Source organism: Barbatula barbatula (assembly GCF_947034865.1).
Source record: "Barbatula barbatula genome assembly, chromosome: 23".
In the NCBI taxonomy this organism is placed as follows: domain Eukaryota; kingdom Metazoa; phylum Chordata; class Actinopteri; order Cypriniformes; family Nemacheilidae; genus Barbatula; species Barbatula barbatula.
In genome coordinates this window covers 19,040,320-19,060,123 of record NC_136786.1, presented here as the reverse complement: position 1 = coordinate 19,060,123, position 19,804 = coordinate 19,040,320, and the positions used below count along the sequence as shown (strand labels likewise).

Here is a 19,804-nt window from a genome sequence, read left to right as displayed (position 1 = left end):
TGCACTATTCAAACCCTCCTCACAGGATGCAAAAACATCGCTCATGAGAAACACCCTGTCGAATGTAGATGTGGTATGAGGGCACCAGAACTCGTGTAAAGAGCTTTTCCATATTCAGGAAAGATCATCGAAAGCACATGCTTGCCAAGTGATGCGAAATCAGAAATGACGCCTTCAGGCCGGAGAGAGAGAGAGAGAGAGAGAGAGAGAGAGAGAGAGAGATATTGGAAGAGAGTGACTTGAATGGAAAAAAGGTAAAGGAGAAATAAACGCTTGGCTCATTCATTTAGAATGTTCAAAAGTCCCCGAAGTGCATTATAATGTTACTATTATCATCACCTTCCACCAGATTTTATTCCTTTCTCGGGGCTGTTGAAATACTCCCAAGCCTTGCGCAATGACTCACAATGCAATTTCCATTTTACACACGACGGCGCCTGAATGGTGATGAACAACAGTCGCAGTCGCGAATGGAAAATTCCTTTTTCTCCCTTTAAACTTTTAAAAGTGAGTTTATTTTTCGCTTATGAAAATACAATGAAAGTTAGGTACTTTCGCAAAAATACTGTATTCAATTTTAGTATTTACTATAGTAAACTGTTGTGAATCACACTGTATTATAAAAATGACTCAACATTAGATATGTGTGCAGTTGATAACCTAAGAGTAGTAAATACTGTAGTGTACTTTAAAGTGTACTATGCTCAATTTTGAGTACAGTAAATAACAGTCGATGCTAAAATATGTTCCGGTACTTTTTCATATGGGCTGTGAACCAATGAGATTCATTCAAAAGGAAATATATCTTATACGAGGTTATGTTGTTGTATAACTTTTTCCCTTGGGATTAAAAAGAAATATTCTGTAAATCTGTTTCAAAGTTTTCCCAACCCATCAATCCTTTCCCAAACTCTGTAAACGTTTTGACGTAGACAGTGTTTTAATCTACGTTGGAAAGCCAGTGTTGGCGTGGATGGTGTTCCTCAAAGCAGGCGTCTGAGATCTCTGAGCAAGGGAGGGGGGTGGGCTTGACTGTCTGTGCCACATCCTCCTGAGTCAGAAATCTTACATCTGGACCCGACGGGCCCCTGTTACTCAGCATTACACACACACAGAGCCGTGTGACTGCTGCACAAACACACAAAGCCTTACATCACCGCTATAACACACAGACACACAATCTGGGGGGCTTCCTAACCCATCTGCTGTCTTCTTTCGTTAGCTAGCTGGTAGTCTCAGCTCCGCTTACTGTCTGTTCGCAGATGCATATCGTGCGATCTGATTGGCTGACTGTGCACGAGCGTGCACAGGTTTTTTATGTACTTTACCCGGAGTCTCTACATTTTTGGACTATGCTTGTGTACAGTCATCCACAGAGCGAGCCATTGATAACTCCGCCCCTAAATTACATAAATAAACCAAAACTGCATACGCATAATATACTTTTGCTTTTATTAGTGGTTTAGTTGGTTTCGCTCATACTTACACTATAGGGTTAAACATTCAACTCCACCAAACTTTTAAATAAAACAATAAAAAAATGAAGAAACGCACTCATCTCATTTCTAGTACATTCGCTGTCTATTTAAAGTCACAATTATATTAATATGTATGTGTTATTTAACAAAATGATTCAATTGAATCTCTAAGCTGTGTAATAATAATGTCCCATCTGTGGCTCAAGCATTGACGTTCTGAGCGCAAGGTATCATTTATTTCTCACATTTATGGGATTCCCAAAGCTTGCACTGGAAATCAGAATGCATGAATGTGTTTTTAAGAGGTTATATAAACGGTCCTCACATCTGATATCCAGCCGTGTTTATTTGAACCTGGCTTGTGCTGTTCAGACATGCTTTTTGACTACAATACCATCATGCGGTGAATATTTTCTAGGGCTTGTTTGTTCCACAGTCTTTTGTCTCCATGGATAAAGCCAGTGCAGCTGAATGCAGGTACTGGCTTGATGCTGAAGTGTAAATCGATCACTTCCTATTTCTCTTTCAGAGGCCTGGATATTGGGAAACATTTGGCAACAGGCGTGATTTATGTAGAATGGGATTTTGCGATTTCTTTTGCTCTTTTGACCTGTCATGCGGATCCGGTCAGTTTTTAAGAGCATGGATGTGTTGGACGATTAAAGGCACAATGTTAAATGTAAACACTTCATGTCAGGACAGAAAAACTAAGACACTGGAGGCACATCCTGGAGATATAAAATTCTGAAAAGATAAAAAAATGTAAATAAAAACCGTAGGTTCCTAGAGCCCTGACAACAATGTTGTTGGAAATCAGAAAAATTGAACAGAACCTTTATAGATAAATCTTTAACACAAACTTTATTTCAGTCTGTCTCCTTAGGTCAGGCTCACAATAAGCAGAACAAACCGGCCTCAATTCAATGTGTTTTGTTAGGAGCTGGTGCATTGCTCTGAAATCAGCAGGCTGCAGAGAGAGAGAGAGAGAGAGAGAGAGAGAGAGAGAGAGAGAGAGAGAGAGAGAGAGACTATACTATATATATAACAAGCATAATGCCCTTCTTTTGTAACCTTGTATGATCTGTTCTCAAGCCTTAAAGATTGTCTTGTGAGACGTGACGTGACAGGGCGTCAAGAGTTCAATGCACATGTGAAGACGAGCGTTGAGAGTTAGACATTTTGATTTACTTTTAATCTGCAGATTGCATTAGAAGCAGGTGCCGTCTCTCGGTTGGAAAAAAATGAAGAAAACCGGAAAAGCATGTTTACTATAGTAACAGTGAGCCAATGGATTAAAAGCCACGAAACTCCTATTGGTTCTCTATTAGCTCAGAAGCAAGTGTTTAACACATGAAGCGTTAGGCATCATGCACGAGGAATTACTGTATCTCCAGAAAACCACGAGATAATCCAACACCTGTATGATGTCATGGGGGTCTCGGGGGCTTCGGTTTGTCCGATTCTTCTGAAACACCTGGCATACAGTCTCCATGAGTCAGATCATGAAAAGATAAAGCCCCAGAGCATGAAGATCTGTTTTAAACAAGCAGTGGTGACATCATACTTCTACCAGCAGTCTTCAAGATGAACACATCATTCTTGTGTTCTTAAGTATCTTCAGTATTACAACATTAAAATGGTTTATTTGTTTATTTATGATCATTACTGATCAGAAGAGAATATCGTTGCTGTCCTTTCAAAACCTTGGATGTACAAATTTGCTTTTTTTTCACGAAATTGAAAAAACTATTATTTTGTTTTATGACTGCATACTGCGTCCGAGTTGAAAAGCACTTTTTAATACTTGTTATTGGCTATATACAGTATTTTCAAAATACTAATGTGACTAATAATAATGATTTATGGCAAAAAAAGCTTAGATACAACATTCGGAGATACAAGGTTTCAGAAGGACATGCAGCGATATTCAAGAAAAAACACGTAGCTCGGGATTAGATTGTTAAATGATAAATACCCCAAAACAGCATTTTTCTATGATATAATATTACAAAAGACGACAACATTTTAACTTTGCAATAATGTGCACAATGAATTGTTTTAAACAAGATTAAGAATGTGCATTAAGCACAAGAGTAGATCCATGATTTATAACATCTCATAATGTATGAACATCTTTTGGAAAGCCAGTGTGTTGGTGTTGTGAGTTGCCGCTGTGTACTGTGACTGCTGAGTAAGACTTTCACACGTGTGAGAGCCAGTCTGACTTTGCTATAGTGCTTCATTTAGAGACACGAAGCCTTCAAAGAAACTGGCAGCAACACGAGATCCACATAGAGAGGAGGTGAAACATTTAGGGTTTGTTTGGGAACTGAACAGGTTCATGAGGACAGGTTCATGTGGACACTTGTTTCTTTTCAAATCAGTGAACAAACGCAGAATCCTTCGGTGCGTTTCAGTGGGCGAGTTCTCTTGAGGACACTGTGAAAGACACAACAACTGCGTTTGGCCAATAAACTTCTATCACTTCTCAAGTTGTTTATAATTGTTGATTTATTGGAAACGCAATCACAAAAAACTTAGATTGATCTGTGGAACACCAAAGAAGATATTTTGAGTAATGTCACCCGGGATCAATGTTGTTTGGTTATCAACGTTCTTTACATTTTACATTTACATTTGGCAGATGCTTTTATCCAAAGCGACTTACATTGCATTTTCCTATACATTTATACACAGGTATCTCAAGCCCCTGAGATCCAACACACAACCTTGTGTTGTTAACTCAATGCTCTTAACACTGAGATACAGGAAAGATTTGCCTATATGTTTTTCTTGAATATCGCTTAGTCCTTCTGAAACCTTGTATGTTGTATCTTAGCTTTTTTTGCCATAAATCATTATTATTTATCTACTACATCTTTAAATCTTTTTTGTGTGTGTGAGCGTGTTCTGCAGAAGAAAGTTATACAGGTTTCCAATGACCTGGGGGAGAAAATGACAAAATCATTTTTATTTTTGGATGACTTTGCACTTCCAAAAGGAACGTGAACAGCCGCTGGAGTGGAATCATGCTTGTTAACATGCTGTTTTAGGGCGTCTCATTAGCACAACACGGTGAATACCTTGTAAAGTCAACGTCTGCTTAATTGTTATTCAATGCAAATGTTAAAAGCGCAACAGACAGCACCCAGTTTTTTCAATCGGGGTTAGTCTACTGCCTTCAAAAATATAAAAAACGTTTTGTTTTATTCAAAAAGTGTAGTTTTTATTTTTGTACAAAATCATACCATCAATTTACACTTTGAAATATAAAGTACAATCATATCAGTGTCATATACATTCAAAACATTTCAATAAACAGTTATATGGCGAAGAAGTTCCTGATGAACGCAAAGGATTGCATATCCGAGTGCTGACATCGCTGTTGCGTTACGGCCGTACAACAGCTGAAATACTTTTCATTCAAGACTAACGTCATTTTGCACTTGTTCCCCATTTTAAAATGGCTTCGGTTATTCCTTTGGTCTCGAGCTCATTGGTTTGTCTCCGTCTAGGGTGTGAAATATCCGATCCTTTATCTAACCCTTTTCAGGCTGTAAACAAATGTACAGTACAAGTCAATGCAGACAGGGAAAACACTGTTTCAATGAACACCACACGACGGCGCATGACATGTTGAATGAATCTACTTTAATGCTGAAATGAAAAGACCCCTCAGTCACATGTTTGTGTTAAGACAAAGATCCAGCAAACTGTCTTTTTTATTTGCCTTGGGCTTTGAAGGTTCCCCAGGAACCAAACTAGTAAGGCGGATTTTTGCTGATGGGTGTAGACAAGACTTGAATCTCAGAATGACTCGGCAGAGGCACTTTATTCACACAGAGCACGCCCGGGGCGGTGCATTTTTTAATACAAGAGCACTTTGGGGTTGCCTTTCTTGCGCTTTGTATATATCACGAGCACGCGATTTCAAGATCAGCGTTCAGTCGCAGGCACTTGGTGAATGTGGGCCCAGTAACGTGTGCCCGACGTCTCAGTGCGCGACGCAGCATCCAGATTCCTCATGCTTGTGCAGAAGTGACATGCGGGAGAAGGTTTTGGAGCAGTTCTTGCACTGGTATTTCTTCACGTCCGAGTGGGTTTGCAAGTGGGCTCGGAGGTTGGACCGGTCTGCAAATGCACGACTGCAGTGGGGACACGAGAAGGGTTTCTCACCTGCCAAACCAAAAAGAAAAGTCATGTCAGTGCACGTTGAAGCGTTACCATGTCAGCAATGGAGTCGCTCACTTTTGGTAATGCAATGCTCAACACAAACAAGCTAGAAAATAAAAGTCACAAGGACTTATTTTAAGACACCAAGAGCATGCATAACCATGCGATCAAGTCAAATAAGTGTTTCACCTGTATGTGTCCTAATGTGTCCCTGAAGCAGCCAAGGTCTGGAGAAAGCTTTGCCGCACATTTTGCAAACGCATGGCAACGTGTGTGTCCTTATGTGCATCTTCAAGGCGCCCAGACTCACGTATTCCTTCTCGCAGTACTTGCAGCTGAAGGATTTCCTGGTCTGCGCGTCACAGTGCAGCTGCTTGTGTTTCACCAGTCCGGAATACGTGCTGTACGATTTGTTGCACAGACTGCACTGAAACTTCTCACCGTCTGACAGTTTGGTGGACTGTATCCTATCGTCCTCGTCGCTCCTGGGGCTCTCGGAACCGCTGTGGTCTTTGTTGGAGGACGTGTCCGAGAGGGAAGAGGGGTATCCCGATATGGGCGAGAGGTCGCTGGGCAGGGGCGAGAGGGGCAGGTTGCTGGCTGTCCAAACTGTTATGGGGCTGTATGACACGGGGCTCAGGACTTCAGACTGAGGTATAAGAGGCACCGGAAGGGTTTTCAGTACATAGGGAGAAATATACACTGCAGAGTGGAAACAGAAATCACATTAGTAAAGTGGACAAAAGCGCTTATGTATTGTTTGAACTTTTCTATAATATAACATGTATGCTGATGTAAATATATCAAATGTCTAATATATATGATATGAGAGCATTCGATTCACAATACAGGATAGTACAACGTGGCAAATAATGAATAAAACACAACAAGAAAAGGAAAGTTCAAATAAAGACAACACTTGAGGACTGTGTCAAGTGTTGATGATGCAATTTCTTTCATCATTCGGATCTGAAAAACTTTGCTTTTCAAAAGTTTATCCAGCAGAACCTTACGTGGCACCAGGATGTTTAAGCTTTTAAAAACTACACTTTGCTTTACAGTTAAAGTATGAATTGGAAGAACGAGCAATGGACCGCATCCATAAGACTTGTAGCTTCATTAAGAGTTGAACTCAATGTGTTACCTGTTGGACCCTCCAGCTCGCTGTAGTTGGGCTTCTTGGATGCATTGAAATGCTTCTTTACGAGGAACGAGCGAGGCATCCTGAAGTGCGTATGAAAAGCTGACGGGCAGATAAAACAGTCCAAACTTCTCGTTTATAATGTCAAAGGACTGCAGCTCTGTAATCCTTATTGCACAGTCCAGCAGGGCTTCATCTTCAAGCGCACAGATCTGCTCTCAAACTACAGCGACTCCGCGCAAGAAACAAGTAAATACTTCCAATCAGGTGCAAAAGGAGGAGTTTTGCGTTTAGGCTTACATATTCATGAGGCCTCGTCCAATCGGAATGGAGGCGTGGTTTGTGCAGGGCGGGGCTGAAGACAGGTGCTCTGGATGTGTGTATGGAGGTACAGTAAAGTTCAGACTTGTCACAGATGGTCAAAGATTGTTGGAATGCTTGTATGTCATGTATATGGAAAAATGATTACAATGAACAGGCTGTTTAAATGCATGTGGATATTAGTCGTTTCTGATTTGTTTAAACGGATTTGACGAATCTTCTCTTAATATTTGATTTCAGCTAAATAGATCCTGATAATATGTTGGTGTTGTCTGCTTTTAAATGAAGCTTTTCCTTACGTAAGTCCTCATCGCCCAATAGACATTTACACACATTTACATTCTGATTTAGGTCATTCAAATATCGTCATCTTCCGTTAGTTGGATAGAGTTATGAATTTATTAGCCAACAAGCGTTTAGAGACGATCTACTGTCAAAGTGAGTCATCAGCGCCCTCTTGTGTTCACTTGACACCCAGTACTGCATACTTCATAAGAGTTATATGCTTTAGTTTGCGTATAATTGTGCAATAACTTGTGTAATAAAGTGTTTGAATGATATAAAATAAACGTTGCATAAGATTTAAGAATAAAAATGATACGCCATGTTATATCAAATCAACCGAAGATTGGTATTATAAAGTATTAAATGGAAAAAGCATTTGGATACTTAAGGCAAATCTCAAATGTATGACTTTATTAACAAACACATACTGTTTTGGCCATTCTGCGATTACTTTTAAGCAAATGGTCTTAATATGTTTTTACCACATGCATGAAAACAAGCAGCAAACAAGTGTGTGTATTTACATAGATCATGTTCTTTTTTTAATTCACAACCTGACAAAGCAAAAATGTTTTAGCAAAAATGTTTAGCTTGCTAATTGTTCTTTACATAAATGCCAATTAGCTTTTATTTTGTTATTGAATTCACTGTGTCCAAATGCATTCTAGTGCCGTCCACATTCATTGTGTTGTAAAGTCCCATATTTAAATGAACCAATTCACACCTCTTAATGAGGGAGAAATGCTTCATAATTGGGGAGGATACTTTAGATGGGCATTCCTGTGAAAACAAAACAAAGAGCTCATTAACAGATACTGATGGCACAGTGCACATTACATCTTCATTTGTATGGGATCACAGAACACATTAAAACAACTTAGACCAGAGGGCACCAGTAAACACTTGATACGAAGCCATTTTAAAGCAAAGCGTACACAAATGATCCGGCTATACGAGATAACACATGCATGGATCAAATCGATCAGCATAACAGATAACCATCACATCATTTCAGTGAATATAAAGGAGCCTCGTCTCAAAAGGACTCTTTGTCTTCAGGATGTCTGGGTAATTAAAACAGACACATGCTAAGCAGATTTTCCAACTCTTCTGGGGGGAATTTGAATTGTAAGTCAGATTTCTTATCTGACAAAACTAATTACAGTAATGGAGGTAGTATCCTTTGTTCGGAGTGAGGGGAAAGCAAGGGCAATCTTGATTCTCCTCTCAATGACATCTGCGTTTGTGTGAGTATGTGTTGGTAAGGCAAGGTGAAAATCTTTCAGTAAAATACATTAATGTATAGCACTGCTCTATTATTACATTTAACCTGGCCTTGTTTGCAAGGGTCTCGCTGGGGCGGCTTCATTTGATTGCTTAATTGAAGGCACAATGTTAATGGTTCACGGACAACCTTTTGTGGGAGTTAAACCCCGGACCGTGTCCTATACTAGAATAAAATCTGATAAACCATATGCAGTGTGCTAAGCTTACTCAAGTATGATTTAATGGTGGTTCATCCACATCACGTTCTGCCAATATAACACATTACCAGCAGAGAGCCACAAAAACCAACAATAGTTTTCAACAAAACCAGTACAATTTCCATTATAGCCATTTAATCCATTCTGTGATGGTTTCTGTTGTATTTCTCAACAGTGATTGTTATGATTATTTGCACTGCATAGAAACGCAGCCAAAGGAAAACATGCATGCTGACTACTTGGTATAGCATGCAAAGACTTAATGCCATTCTAATGAATTATATAGAAATATAGTCGAGTCCGTGGCTTCCTCTGCCTCCTTTACCAAATAAAACCGCATTGTAAAGCACGCGCATGATGAAGCCTTAAAGTGCCACAGTCTCGTGTGCACCGCATCGCTTCTTCAGCAGTGACTGCACGTTATTAATGTGATGCTTTTCCACACGATTTAAGGGCGAATAGATGCGTGGTGTCGGTCAACAGAGAAACAATGAAGCGAGAGAGAAGAGAGACGTAGAAAAGACGCTCGAGATTATCGTTGGGAGGTCCGATTCATTTGACCGACTCGGTTCGTTCGGACGCTTCATTCTAACGGAACGCGATTCCATAACCGACTCGTTCGATTGGTTATCCACAAGTGTTCGCCAACAGTGTGTTTAAGTTTGTTAAAACTACAAACGTTTATTTTCTTTATTTTATATATTTAAATTCAATATTGTGGAACGTCTATTTTCTGGTATATTGGGCAACCTTCTCGTCAGTGAGGTAATAGCGTTCAATAAAATACTCACGTGACATTTAATTATTTCCAGTGAGAGTGGACCGGAAGTATATATGCGTCTATATAACTGTGTCTTTATTTTGTGATCGGACTGCCAAAGTTAAAGGGATTTATGAAAAAATGATTAAAAATATAAATGACTGTAATGGCGGTGACGTCACATGTCCATCGTCCACATGAAACGTATATCCTCTCTAATGAAGAAAACATCACAAATTATAATGGTAATGGTTTTAACGGGACTTTTATTGATTTAAACTGAAACTTTTATGATGACGTGTTGGAATCTTGGACTCTTCACTGATCTACAGACGGTTTCATCTTAACAACATGAACAACAATGTGACCCCAATTTAACTTCCGGTACACATTCACAAACAATAGAGCGCCTGTAGATTATTTCTGAAAACATTAAAAAGAAACCGAGAAGACTTACTTGACTAAACTTGTCTCTGCAATATGTTGAATTTAGACTGCGACACCAAACTCAACCGCTAGATTTTTAAATGCGACCAAACTGCATGACCCATTCAACAAATAGTCGATTTAATACAATTGTTATACAACAAAACAATATAAATGAATATTTATAAAATACATTATAAATAGTTATATTATGAGACAAGCCGGAAGTGAAGTCAGGCGCGCGTCCGATGAAACGGTCTAGGTGGTATGTTACCTTACATTTACATTTATGCATTTGGCAGACGCTTTTATCCAAAGCTACTTACATTGCATTATCCTACACATTCATACACGATCCAACCCACAACCTTGCGTTGTTAACCCAATGCTCTTAACACTGAGCTAAAGTGAATCATCTGGCGCTTTTAAAACACTTCTGCACACATTAACGTCACGTCCTGTGGAAACACGACGCAGAACAAAACACCGCACAGTAAGTTTCACGAACGTCGCCAAGCAGAATGATTCAGTTTACAAACCTACACAAACGGCTCGATCGAGTCACTGTTCGTTAAACGAATCTTTTCAATAGAACCGACTCGTTCGCGATTCGGACATCACTACTTGCGCTTTCCTCCGGTCATTATTATTGCTCAGGATGCCTAGCGACAGCAGGAGATATGTAGATGGAAAGAGCTGCATGGCTCAGATTGCGGAGGATGCTGGCGAACGAGACAGTAGATGCGCGTCGCCTGTTGTGGGAATATAAACTAAGAGCAAGTTTAAAGGAGCCGCTTCGGAGGATTTGGCTGTGCGGTCGCGGATGGAGACGCGGTCGTTATGATCTGGATGCTGATTACTCGTTTTCCAGTAGACAGCGATGAGAACATCAAGAAGGATGCAAGAATTGTGAACTTGAAGGCATTGTAAATGACCACCTGTTAGTTGAATATCAGGTACGATTGTTTTAATAACAATGCTTATCCATACATTGGAATGTGTATGTAATGCAATACAATATATGCGCATATATTAACTGGCGCATGACTTGTAATCTGATTTTGAAGGACCTGCTCAATGGTTCCAACTAGATCTTGTACTATTGTAATGATTGTAATTACAGAGAGGATAAGAGAACATATTGTTGAAGTAAATCACATTTATACTCTGTCTGACCTACCAAGCAATTGATGTAGAAACATGGCTTTGCTTTAACTTGAGTGTATCACATCCCCGTGATGCTGCATTACACATGCTGAACCATGAATCTAGCTGAGCATCCTCTTGGTGCTTGTTTTGCTGTGTCAGATTTCCCATTAACATCTGGTGAAACGAACCACGTCGCCTCCAGTCACCAGGATCATCCCCTTCCTAATGCCACCCTTATTCTAAACACCGTCTGTGAAATTGTCTCCTGGTTGGCACGTCTTCAAAGACAAGGCTGATGGGACAACCATCATTTTTAATTAATGGCTCGCGTACCCTCCAGCATCCAATTTGTCCTCGCATTTAATGTAATTGATTCATTTGTTAAATAAACACGTTGTATGGCCCGTTAACATGTGCACATTTTTTCAATGAGGTTAAGCTCCTCGCGACTGGTCCCTCCCATCGTTTCTTCCGCGTCTACCTGTCTTAGGGTGTTTTTTTCTTTCCACCCCTGGAAGTGAGGAAATAACAGCTACGTTTTCTGCGATGCTGCAGATGTGAAATGCACTTGGCTTAACAACTCGAGCTGGTCGGCTGTTTGTAATGAGTTAGCCGTGAAGATTCAGATGTATTCTGATTTATTGTATCCGTAACATATTTACTTCGCTCTGGTAAGCAAGTGGCTCGAGGGAGGAGCAGGCAGAATTCTTCGACATGACCTGGCCGGCGTTATAATAATGTTTTGCCAATGTGTTGCACAGGACAGATTGCTAATTTTGCACTTACACCCTATAGTGCCTAATTAACACAAAACACTGTATAAATATGGTGCTATTGGTCCACCGTGCTGACGGAGGAGGGAATGTTGTGTACATTGTTGGGTTAACCTGAATGTGACCTGTGTCTCTACTGAGATGAAGTCAAATGTGTTCTATATCCTGGTTCTTTATGGTGAACTGTAGACCTACTGCTAGGGCCGTAACAAGAAAAAGTGATCAGTCCAGGAATAATAAATATACTCAGACTCATAATTAGGAAGGAATTAGGGAGCAAGGAATTTGTCTTGAGCAATTCTGTCAAGAGAGTAGAAAACAAAAATAGATTTGTTTCCAAGAGCCAAAGGGCATGGATGTTTTTATTTCTTCAAAGTGTGTGTGTGACATATTGAGGATGCTTTGCATTTTCTATATTTAATGCTTGATATTTAATAACTGTTATGTGAGGTTTGCATGTGTCTTATGAATAATACTTGACAATTTTGCAACATCATTGGTAGAATAGTTCTCTTGACTTCATGCACGTGCCAGAGGTTTGTTCAGCTTAAGGATCGTGATTTCCTTCCTCATTTAAACGGCCTCTTACGTTTTACGTGGCGGGGTGACAATATCAATCTTTGTTCGTGCCCACAGCGCACAGGCTAACGTTTGATCTCATTTTAAATCACAGCGGCGGGTGGCATTCAAGGTTACACAGCATATCTTCAATAGTGACACACAAGTGCTCTTTTGATCCATTAGGCAGCGGAAGTATCCGACAGACATTACTTGTAAAACGTGTCGAGGCAGTTGGCGAAGCTTCTTGTCCTGAAGAACAAGTTAAAAACAATGCAGACAAAAAATAAGGATGTGCAAGCATAGAACAGCACCAGGGTGGGTGATAATGGATGGACCGTGGTTTAACGGCGGCTTAAATTGGACATTTTTTATCATGTCAACATGGCACTTTAGTACTCGTGCAAGCATTACTTTCTGAATACGAGAAACAGCGTGACAGTCTGAATATTCGTATAAAATCCAAACATGCAGAGCTGCCTATAGTGAGAAATGCATCAAGTCTTCACGACAACCGATTTATTTCTCTCCAAACTGTCACGAAGCAGCAACAAAGTGGTTTTTTGCGCCTCTCATTTTGTTCAGATCGTCCCAGACCATATGGTTGTTTTTGAACGTGCACGCTTTTACATCCACGCATGAATGGTCTAAAATAAACTTGAATAATAGCTGCAAGCATTTATAATAATTCAGTCCCGTCAAGCGCACATGATGGTCCTTGTTATCTCGGCTAAATTAATATTTTGCATATTATGCACTGCTTCCAAGTTGGCGGTTTGTTGGAAAGACTCAGAGTTGGCATCCTTATTTGTAGTTTCTGCTGACCCTTCCATTTTATTGGCTTCAAAATGGGTGTTTAAAATAAACGGTACCACCTCTCGCCTCAAATTGATGCAGCACCTTTAGAAACGTGATGAGTTTGGGAATGAGGCGTCCTCCATGCATCCGCTGTTTTCTTGCATATTAACCCGTGTAGCGTCCGTGAGGGTTACCAGCGCTCAGAGCGAGCGTTCATGGCCAGGTGGTGAGAATGTAAAGTAATGGGTCATGAATAATAAACTGTCTTTGGTGTCTTATTCACACTTGTGTGGATGCTGTGGTTCAGCATCTCTCGAGCGGTTCAGGGTTAAGCGCAGCAGCAGTTTTTAGCAACTAGCGGCGTTGAGTTTTTTCAGCCTCTGTGACCGAAGCTGAAATGTGAATCACTTATTTGTTTCTTTAGTGTGATTTCTTTCTATTCTACGTGACACATAAGGACAGCATGTTAACAAATCAATTGCATATTTGGCAAACATGATGGCTAAAGGCAGTAGTCATTGTAGTAATGGTATTTTGATATCAATAAAACTAGATGTTTTGTTTGGTTATCAACATACATCAAAATATCTTCATTTGTCCAAGTGAATAAATGTAGATTATGAAAGAATCATAATCTTTGGGTGAATTATCACAATGTTCTTGCTCAGTCTAAAGATGCAATTTATTCACTTATCTTCAATCCTTTGTCTGTTCCTGCACCCAAGACAAATCTGGGTCCATATCAATATTAATATTCATATTTTGCGTATAAATATTTATCTCGATTGTCATCAAAAAGGTTTTCTGCCGCAGCGGCGCTCATCATGTTTGCTAATATGTATCAGTTAGTCTCATATCAACACACCTAATTTATTCAGTTTTTAGTAGACCGGTCTCACTGACGATTCAGCGCCGAGACAGGAAAATAATAAACAAAGCAAACTTTGTCTTTCATCACAATACTTTCCTTCCTGACAGCGGATGTAATTACCCATCTTTCTTGGCATAATGAGTCTCATGTGTCCATTAAGTTTCCTCTCTGTACTTCAAACACCGCCTCGCCAAAACCCATCCATTATAGAGAGAGTGAGAGGTCAGGGCTCGGGTCTATAAATGTGCCGTTTTCTAATTTACCGGCATTATACACGTCGTTGTCACTAAATAGATCTAGTTTGGTGGGGTGATGTAGGCCAGCAGGTCTCGCTGGTGTCTTAAGTAATGAGGGCTAAAGAGAGATCCGCCCGGCGGGCTGGAAAGGGCTTGCTTTTGGCAATGAGATGTCAGAGCGGGATAACACAAAAGGATGAAGTTGGGATGAAGCTTTAATCAGGCGTAATACCACGTTCAAAGTCTCCGAATGACCTTTGTGTTTGTAGCTCGAAGCGTCTTCAACAGAGCTGCTGTCAAGAAAGCTGAGAAACAGTCAATCAGGCCTGATGAAAAACTCTTGAGTCGCCCTGACATTTCCATCTGCCCATTATTTTACTGCAGCTGAGATGTTTTCCTCCACTGTCTGTTTATTTTAAAGGGGGGTAGCATGGTCAAGTGATGGTATCAGGTGGTAATACCGGCTCGGAGGAAAATTGATGGCATTCTCAGATATGTTTAAGATAACTTTATTTCTTTTGTTAAATTGGAAAAATATAAACTGACACAAATGAGACCAATTATATATATTACCGTATATAAAAATGAATAGGGTACAGTAGCTTAGCTGAGGTAATCTGGTAAAGTAAGTCAAATCAGATTTTTTATTTGAAACTGCAATATCTTGGCAAATCATCAGTTTTAACACTGTGAAGACATGTTTGAGATTAAAATTAAATATGGTTTAACTAAAGCATGGAGTTTCAAACCTTTTTGTCAACTGAACCCCTTTGACCTTTTTTTGTACCTGGAGGACCCCCTTATTTTAATAATTTTATAGCACATTTGTATACTACTGCTTCTGAAACCTTGTTTCTCCATATTTTGTGATTTTTATTATTTATAAATCATCATTATCAATGATTACAATAGTGTCAACCTTGACAACACAGTATTTAATCATTTAAAAACTACAGTGTTTTTTTCCATTTCTTGAAAAACAGCAGATTTGGATTTCATAAATCTGTTTTAACATTTCCATCGGCAATATTTAACATAATAATATTGTTATTTATAAAATCTTTAACAGAAACAACTTGTCATACAGTACACCCCTGTAATTCGTGACCCCGTTTGGAAAACCCTGAACTATAGTAATCATATATTCAATTCAGTTTTATTTAAAATGCGCTTTTCACAATGTTTCATTGTTGCATAGCAGCTTTACATGAAGACAAAAAATTAACAAACTTTAGTATTGGGATTAAAATAACATCGTTGCTCTTGATTGTTGACGGAGATTTCCTGGGCTAGGGTTGGGATGACCAGTTAAATCCAGAGGATCTGGCAGGAGGACGGCACACATGAAGTCCACTAGTTCTGGCTTGAGGATTGCACGTGATGATCAGCTGGTGCTGGTGTGTGTAGTTTCCTCTGGATGGGTATCATGATGCTCAGTCAGTCCGCAGGCTCTCACAGGAGGATGACACCAGTTGGTCCTACTTGAGCCGGCATCATCTGTGGTTACCTCAGGATGGGTATCACGAGGTAGGGGAGGAGGGCAGAGAGAGAACACTTAGAGTAGCTGCTGTTCATTTACTTATAAACAAGAGATTTTTTGCACATTTATTCATATTTATTCTTCAACATGTTTTATGTACACTAAACCATTTGTATCATCATATTTTTACTACAATACCATAGTTAAACTCTAGTTACTGTAGTAAAATTATGGGTAACTTTGTAAGGGTTGCACATCTTTAACGTACCCTGTCTTGTTTACCATGAGCTCAGTGTGATATTTATTTGTTTAAATACAGTGGAAATTCCCAATGCAAGACAAAGTGTGAGCGTGTTTGTTTTCCTCACGTCTCGACTGTGAAACACATTAAACTGTGTTTTTTGTCTTGCACCTCATGGGAGCGTGTGCACTCACCTGCTCAGGGAAAAACATGTGAATAAGGTTGACCTTGATGCGGTTTCAACCTCGACTCTGTTTTTCTGTGGTTGTGTGCGTCTAAGTGTAAGTATTAGATTCATAACTACAGTAATATTAACAACATAATGTTGGCCTCGGAAGTGCGCCGTGCCAACAAGAATTATACCACCGTTATTTTTCGATATACTGTTGCATTCATCAAACAGTGCCAGCGTTATTGCCTGTGTTTCTCTGAAATTTCACAGGAACACTTGTAAAGTCCTTTGAGTTGTTGTATTGCACTGAAGTCTGTAAGAAATGAATAGCCTTTGCGGTCCCAGTCCTCTGGCCATTATGATGGAGGAAAGTACACTTGTTCATATCCAGGCCCGCTTTGACCAATGGAGTCAACAACAAATAATTTTACACTGCATGGTTACGAGTTGGCTGTTTTTTCAAGGCCAAAGTTTGATATAGCTTGTCAAGGTCACCAGTAAATATGAAGATGCAAAGACATTTACGTGACCCACACTCTTGATGATACGCGCATGGGATGAAGCAAGATGATATGAGTCAGCCGTGCATAATGCGGTTTTAATGATGACAAATAATGGTTTTATTTTAGACGTTTCAGAGCGAATTCGTGGAGCTGTGAAAGTAAATGTGTGAAGTAGAACTAGACAGCGAGAAGAGATCACAGAATGGAGTCGTGGATGAATTAGCCTTAGGACCGGAGATCTTTTAGCATTGTGTTGTGCGGGAATAAACCTTTATGACCTCCAGGCTGAGGCGCTGGGCAATTTACGAAACATCCATCTCAATGCATTTTTCATGGTCATATCCATAGCTATTTAAGCAGAATGCCCGCAGAAATAATAGCACTAATGCTACTTTTACAGATTTCTCTCAACAAGCAAATCGTTCAGGAGCGAAATTAGTCAGAATGAATCATAGCGTGCTGAAATTGCGAGTCAGAGCCAGTCGAGTTGTTTGGCGGCATCTTCATTCGACCGTATTGACAGTATGCTTTGTGTGTTCGAGGATGAAAATGACTGTATGCGCACAATGGAACTAGATGTAAATTGCTTTTAATTGTCTTGCTCTCAATGTTGGCAAATACCCACCAAAGCCAATTACCGGGGTCCAATATTTCTTTTCAAAATCCTGAAGAAAAGATAAAACCATTCAACAATGAGAGAGTTAGAAAATGGAGGCTGTTTTTGGATAGTAACAATGCATTACTCCCTTTGTTAAGTGTTTTTAAAATGTGTTAATGCGTGCAGCTTTTGTGAGAAATGCATATATTAACCAAACCTCTTATACTTCAATGCGTTCGATAAGTCACGGCAATATTTTACATAAACGCATCAGAATAAGTTCAGCTTTTAACAACAACTTGAATTGAATTCAAGGCAAACAAGAATCTTTACAGTGAAGTAAATGTGCACCGGTGTTATTAAATAATGAAATATTAACTTCATGTTCTCCTTGCATAATTCATTTGGATGTGATGAAATATACATTTACATCATGTACTGTATATAAATATTGTTGTATGTCAGCAGCTGAGGGACCCTGGTTGGCCCTGAAGGCAAAATCCAAAACTGGAATACTGGAATAAAAATATAAATCCCTTGACGCTAAGAAACCCCGGCCTCTTTCCCCATGGCTCGACCTCCATGCTTGCTGTGCTGACGATCTTTCCCTGAAGGTAAGCCAAAAAAACGATTACTTTATTTGCTGTACAACCAATTGGCTCCTTATGTTATTGGTCTTAAATACCCCAAAATCCCATCAGATTGTGTCACACCTTTTCTTCTGTGAACACAAATGGAAATGTCTAAACACAGACGAACCAACATGTCCTTTTGTTTCACAGCTGGTGATGAGATGAACCATGTCTTTAAGAACATCTTGAAATAAAATTCCCCCTCACTTAGCCTACATACTGTACATTAGTGCTAAAATGTATAAGTCTGTATTGCACGAAAACGAGAAGAACAATGTGATGCACGATGTAGAAGGCCGATTTCAAGAAAACGTATCTCGTGAGGCTTGTGCAATTCTTCAGAGACGCCCAACTGATGAGGTGCATGTATTATTGTGGAAGAAAAAAACGGCATACCGCACCGGCCTGTTAAGATGCAAATCAGATCTCTTTTTCACAGAATGACGAATCGACTGAGTCAGTGTCGAGCGTGTGCCAGCTGAACATGCTAGGCAGGATTCAGAGAGAATGCAGGGAACAGCACGTAGTAAAATGATATCGCAACCATTGAAAACACTTAAGATTTCTATTTTTGGTTCAGTGTATAGCGACTGCGCTTTAATGAGCTCTGTAATGTATAGGAATGGCGTTAGTATTGATTTGTAGCTGTTCGGAGCTACTTGTGTTTTGTTTGAATACAACATACGGTGCTCTATATTCAGTGCTGGTGACATTGTGTACTGAGAATTTCATTCCTGACACATTTACATTACATTTATACATTTGGCAGACACTTTTATCCAAAAGGACTTACATTGCATTATACTATACATTTGTTTTTTAAGTATGTGGAATCCCTTCGATCAAACCCGTGACCTTGGCATTGCTCGTGCCATTCTCTAACCACTGAGCCACGGGAAAGCCTTTCTTATCACTGTTATATAAAAAATTCAACACATATAAATAATATATAAAAGTGTTTACCTTATACTAATACAGTATTTACTAGAGATTCAGCGATACTTCATTTCTTCGATACTGATAGCCGATTATTCCGAGTTATATCTGGCGATAACTCTCTGAATGTTATTAAATCCTTAAATGACTATTTGTATTGAACTGGTTATGTGTCTTAACATTTTCTAGATCATCGGCTGCTTTTATCGACCGATACCGATTATTGGCTGATATATCCATGCATCTATAGTATTTATACATCAGTATCATGCATAGTTTTTAATACCTTTTTCATACTTTTTCAAATAATTTATAAATCAAAAAGTAGAAACGGCAAAAGATGCAAATGTGATTGTCAGGAAAATAATACTAATAATAATAAAACATACTAATGCTCTGCAAAACAGGCTTTAGTTCCATTTATGCAAAACATGATTTCTTATTTTCATTTTTTGGGATGAACTCGAGATGTTTTTGCGTGCATTTATTATACCTTTAGGGTGACAAATGTTTCGTATTAGCATATGAACTCATTCAAATGTTATTTCTTTGCTCGTATGGTAGTTTGTCTTTGTTGTGTCATTGTGTTGGTTTGGTAGATTATACATCCCACGAGTTTCTCGCCGACTGCCTCAGGCGACTATAAAAGCTAATTCAACCTTCATCGCGTCAATAAAAACATAATAGAATGTTTTTCTGATAAAGCATCGGGCGGCTTTATTTTGTAGGCACGCCGTTGATAGATGATGATGATCATTGGGTCACATCAACAGAAAGATGGATTTCATT

At 39.4% G+C, this 19,804-nt stretch overlaps 2 protein-coding genes across 3 annotated transcripts in view; one reads left to right on the top strand and one right to left on the bottom strand.

The window, feature by feature from the left end:
- Positions 1–4,689: 4,689 nt before the first annotated feature.
- Positions 4,690–7,063, bottom strand: snai2 (snail family zinc finger 2). The gene is made up of 3 exons (XM_079487531.1): positions 6,796–7,063; positions 5,841–6,353; positions 4,690–5,654 (listed from the first exon to the last, which is right to left on the bottom strand). Exons 1-3 carry the CDS (start codon positions 6,872–6,874, stop codon positions 5,473–5,475), a joined length of 774 nt encoding a protein of 257 aa, XP_079343657.1. The 5' UTR covers positions 6,875–7,063; the 3' UTR covers positions 4,690–5,472.
- Positions 7,064–10,281: 3,218 nt separating this feature from the next.
- Positions 10,282–19,804, top strand: part of sntg1 (syntrophin, gamma 1) — a 36,483-nt gene continuing 26,960 nt past the window's right edge. Inside the window, exons 1-2 of one of the 2 annotated variants that reach the window (XM_079487985.1) lie at positions 10,282–10,333; positions 17,916–18,061. The gene's annotated coding sequence lies outside the window, so the exon portion shown is untranslated. Of the gene's footprint in view, positions 10,334–10,725; positions 11,025–17,915; positions 18,062–19,804 lie in introns of those variants that run through there. The other variant, XM_079487986.1, reaches the window with a different exon arrangement.